The sequence below is a fragment of the Colobus angolensis genome, unplaced genomic scaffold (genome assembly GCF_000951035.1).
Source record: "Colobus angolensis palliatus isolate OR3802 unplaced genomic scaffold, Cang.pa_1.0 Scaffold31, whole genome shotgun sequence".
Lineage (NCBI taxonomy): Eukaryota > Metazoa > Chordata > Mammalia > Primates > Cercopithecidae > Colobus > Colobus angolensis.
The window spans coordinates 12,108,860-12,114,383 of NW_012116377.1; the positions used below are offsets into that span (position 1 = coordinate 12,108,860).

At 33.2% G+C, this 5,524-nt stretch overlaps 1 protein-coding gene across 1 annotated transcript in view; it reads right to left on the reverse strand.

Annotated features, from left to right (window-relative positions):
- STXBP5L (syntaxin binding protein 5-like) overlaps nt 1–5,524 on the reverse strand; it is a 126,222-nt gene that overhangs the window by 88,808 nt on the left and 31,890 nt on the right. The window contains exon 2 of the mRNA XM_011950841.1: nt 1,678–1,743. Coding sequence (XP_011806231.1) covers nt 1,678–1,743 — 66 coding nt within the window. The remainder of the gene's footprint in view (nt 1–1,677; nt 1,744–5,524) is intronic.

The following is a 5,524-nucleotide window of genomic DNA, read 5'->3' on the forward strand; positions in this document are numbered from 1 at the left end:
AAAGGGCTAATATCCAGAATCTACAAATAACTCAAACAAATTTAGAAGAAGAAAAAAACAACCGCATCAAAATTGGGTGAAGGATATGAACAGACACTTCTCAAAAGAAGACTTCTATGCAGCCAACAGACACATGAAAAAATGTTCATCATCACTCGCCATCAGAGAAACGCAAATCAAAACCACAATGATATACCATCTCACCCCAGTTAGAATGGCGATCATTAAAAAGTCAGGAAACAACAGGTGCTGGAGAGGATATGGAGAGATAGGAACACTTTTACACTGTTGGTGGGAGTGTAAACTGGTTCAACCACTGTGGAAGACAGTGTGGGTGGTGATTCCTTAAGGATCTAGAACTAGAAATACCATTTGACCCAGTCATCTCATTACTAAGTATAGACCCAAAAGATTATAAATCATGCTACTATAAAGACACATGCACACATAGGTTTATTGTGGTACTATTCACTAGCAAAGACTTGGAACCAACCCAAATGTCCATCAGTGATTGACTGGATTAAGAAATTGTGGCACATATACAACATGGAATACTATGCTGCCATGAAAAAGGATGAGTTCAAGTCCTTTGTAGGGACATGGATGAAGCTGGAAACCATCATTCTCAGCAAACTATCATAAGGACAAAAAACCAAACGCTGCCTGTTCTCACTCATAGGTGGGAATTGAACAATGAGAACACTTGGACACAGGAAGGGGAACATCACACACCGGGGCCTGTCCTGGGTTGGGGGATGGGCGAGGGATAGCATTAGGAGATATACCTAACGTAAATGACGAGTTAATGGGTGCAGTACACCAACATGGCACATGTATACGTATGTAACAAACCTGCACATTGTGCACATGTACCCTAGAACTTAAAGTATAAAAATAATAAAAAATATTAAAAATAAAAATGAACTACAATTTCTTGTCTGTAGAAACAGATCTGTCATTCAGTAAAGACAAACGTAATTATTTTGGTGTTTAGAAACTTACACAAAACTATATATACATTATAGAAAAATCAGAATTATCAAATACATAAAAATTAAAAAAAAACAGGCAAACCAGTCATAATCCCACCACCCAAAAATAACTATTAACTTTTTTTTTTTTTGACACACACTACCTTAAAGATATATCCCTAGGAATCTTATTCTCACATTTTAAATATATTTTAATGGGTACACACTTTGTCTTGATGTTTTGCTTCATATCATATCATATTCTATTATCATTTTTCTTTGTCAATGAATATACATGTTTCCAAACTGTGGTCCAGAGGAATGGTATCATTTGCTCCTGCACGTATACTGTATATTTCCCACTAATTCAGCTCTGGCCAGAGGATGACAAGTTTCTTATATTACCAATTTTTATTTGATACTTGGTAAGCATTATTAATGTATCTGCAAAATAACTTTCCTTTAAAATGTCTTTTAAAGTGTTGCACTTATACTTCTGATCTTAATTTTATTTTGAGATAAAAGTGTTTTAAAAGACATTTATTCGTATTTTATATTTGGAATCATATTTGCTTAGAGTAAATTTAATGAATAAAATTATATAATTACTAAAATTATAAATTTCACATTATAAAGATCATGAAAATAAAGCAATAGATTACTCCAGTGAACTACCAGAAGCTTGAAAAATACCACTCATGTTTACCTGAGGTAGGAGACTTGCAGCGCTCAAGTTCTAGGGGAACTGGACTGTCATTCAGTTCAGTTAAACCTGAAAATACAATGAAAAAAAATGAGATAAATTTTCCTAGTCTTTTGTAGGTTATTCTAATTTCTTAATTCTTACAAGTTTAAAAGGCTTTTTTTTTCCATGTGAAAACTACTTTACCATGTCCAAGTTATGTCAATTATTCTGAATTTTTAAAATATTTTTATTAATTTTTTTTCTCTTTATAGAGATAGGGTCTCAGTATGTTGCCCAGGCTCATCTTGAACTCCTGGGCTCAAGCAAAACTCCCACCTCAGCTACCCTTGGAGTGTTGGGATTACAGGTGTGAGCCAACATGTCTGGCCTATTTTGAAAATTTGTTTAAACAAATGATACAGGAAAAAATAAGGAGCAGTAACTGATCGACACACAAGAGTATTTAAACATGGATGGCACAAACATATAAAATCCCTTTTTTACTATTTTTATAAGAAATAGTTACTTTAATAAATGACCCAATTTTATCTAAAAATAGATCATAAATAATAAGAATTAGAAGGGGTTTTAACAATACCTAATCAAATATCCTCTCAGGAGATATGATTATTGGCTTTTAAAAGATCTTTAAAAACTGCTACGAATTCTAAATTTTATATTTATTTATAAAAATGTAGTATTGTATATTACATACTGCGTTTTGTTCAATAGTATCAAATTCCTTATAATAGCACTGTATTGTTCTCTTTCTCATATTTCTTAATTTTTATTCTGCCACTTTTCTGACAAATGCAACAGTAGACACAACAGATTAATAAACATTTTATAATTCTCTGTACTTGCCAATCTGTATTTATATAGTATTTGTAAAATGTTCTTCACTATGGTTTTTCTATCTTTGTTATAAAATCTCACAGACTTTCTTTTGTGAAATAAATATTCATAGTTTCTATTTTAATCTGTCTCCATGCTCAGAAACATTTGAGCGCTATTTTCAATGACCGAAATAATCTTTGTTCCTATTATTTCCCATCACCCTCTTCTTTATACAATTTATAACAATAAGCTTGCGGTAGGTCCAAAAAAAACCAGAATTTTGAAACTGAAAGGTGCCTTGTGGCAACCTAGACCAACTCTTGTGTTTTATAAGTGAGAAACTGTAACTTCAAAAAGTTTAAGCTATTTATTCAAAGTCAGAGAAGTCAATAACAGAGCTTGAAAAGGACACAGAACTCAGATTTTTACATACCATATTATTCTGCACTCATATTTCAATTGCTTATAGAGCATTGAATACCAACTCCAAAACTTATTGTTTGCTCTATTTCTTACTTCATTGAACATTATTTTCAAGACTTTCAATTTAATGCTCATCCAATTTTAAATTTCTGTTTATAATCATAGTACACATAATATTTGCTGATATAAATGTTACCATTAATCTGGAAATAGATATTCGTCAAACTAAACTATGTTGAACACAGTCTTAACCCTAGATATACAAATTAAATAGGAAAAAGTTTGACTAAATAAGCAATAAATGTTAATCCACAGAGTTGCTATAAGAGTTTTCCAGGCACTCCTTGAAAGTGTACTGACTTAAACAGGCTTTGCTATCTGACAGCAAATTAGAAACTGCAAGTTATAAAGAGGAGGAGGCTGCTAGAACTAGAAACATTAAGAAAAGTAACGTGGAACAACAGTGAAAGAAAGGGTAGAGAAAGGAACTATAATGACTAGTGAGTGAGTGATCTGGGACCGTTTAACAGAGGTAGGTGTTTTACAGATCTCTGAAAGGCTTTAAAGACATTACTGTAAGTTGAGTCAGTGAATCAAATCTATTGAATGGCTACTGTGCCACACGTTCTTTGTAGTAATAGTAATAACAGAAAGTGCTATCTATTATTTTGTACCCAATCCTCTGCTAAATACTTTATATAAATTATCCTTTTCACACCTACCAATACAATGAGAGGGGTCATAATATTAACCCCATTATACAGATAAGAAAACAAGGACGAAAGGTTATTACATCAATTCTCCAAATTTAAACAGCTAGGAGGTAGGATGCGATTTGGTCACTATAATATAGCTAGTAAGTAAGAAAGTATGATGTATATGTTAGAAAGAGTTTCATCAAAATTTTAAAATACAAAATTTCGTGGTTAAAGAGCTAAGCTCATTTGTCTGGAAAACAGCATCATTTCTATTTCTGTACTGTCTATTGATTCTGTCATTTTCCCTAGCTCCTTCTGAATTCACCTACTTTCCTGATGAAGGTAGGAACTGAACTGAATATGGATCTAACAATAATAGTAAAACTACTTCCATGTGCCAATTTACAATGTGTCAAAACCCTAAAGCAAATAATTTTATAGTTATCATCATTAAATACTATATAGTTATTCAAAGCAATCATTATTTAAAAATAAACATTTTTTGGACTATAGAAGTAATGCTTTGTCCCTCTAGAAAACTTGGAAGATACAGAAAAGTGATGGAGGGGATTAAAAACTACACAATTTCATCATAACTTTGGCTTTTTTCTTCCTTCCTTTTTGTTTTTGAAACAGTGTCTCACTCTGTAGCCCAGGCTGGAATGCACTGGTGCGATCTCAGCTCACTGCAACCTCCACCTCCTGGGTCTCAACCAATTCTCCTGCCTCAGCCTCTCAAGTAGCTGGGATTACAGGTGTGTGCCATCAAACCCAGCTAATTTTTATATTTTTAGTAGAGACAGGGTTTCACCATATTGGCCAGGCTGGTCTTGAACTCCTGACCTCAAGTGATCTGCCTGCCTCGGCCTCCCAAAGTGTTGGGATTACGGGTGTGAGCCATCACGCCTGGCCCCTTCCATGATGATTTTTAATGCAACAAAGACAGTTTCATATTCTGATTTCTCTAAATAACATTTATTTCATAAACAATTCCACCATTTAAAACATTTTATCAAATCATTATAAAGACATATCATACTTTTAACATTCTTCCATTGTGAAACATTTGGATTTTCCAATCTTTACTATACTAAATAATACTACAATAAATATCTATATGTGAAAATCTTTGATTTGTTTTTGTTTTTCCTTTAAAGATTTCCATAATCTTTCCATTATGCTATGACAGGGGCTGGTCATTTTGCATTCTCCCTAGCAACATACGGGAATTGCTCAATATCTCCACCAACACTAGGTAATACAGTCTCTTAAAATCTTAGTTCTTCTGGTCATAGTACTATATTATTATGATTTTAAATTTCTCTGATGACTATGATAGTTGGAACATTTTCATGTGCTTATTGGCTAATCATATATCTTCATGATCCTATTCAACTCTTTGGCTTATTCTTTATGTTGGACTGCTTACATTTGTGCTATGTAGTAGTAAGAATTCTTCATATATTTTAGGTAAGAATTATTAGTCAAAATAGGCATTGTGAATATTTTCTTTCAGTATGTGATTTATCTTTTAATTTGCTTAATGGTGTTTTTCTTTTCTTTTCTTAATTTTCTTTTTTACTTTTTTTTATTATTATTATACTTTAAGTTCTAGGGTACATGTGCATAACGCGCAGATTTGTTACATATGTATACTTGTGCCATGTTGGTGTGCTGCACCCATCAACTTGTCAGCACCCATCAATTCATCATTTATATAAGGTACAACTCCCAATGCAATTCCTCCCCCCTCTCCCCTCCCCATGATAGGCCCCGGTGTGTGATGTTCCCCTTTCCGAGTCCAAGTGATCTTATTGTTCAGTTCCCACCTATGAGTGAGAACATGCGGTGTTTGGTTTTCTGTTCTTGTGATAGTTTGCTAAGAATGATGGTTTCCAGCTGCATCCATG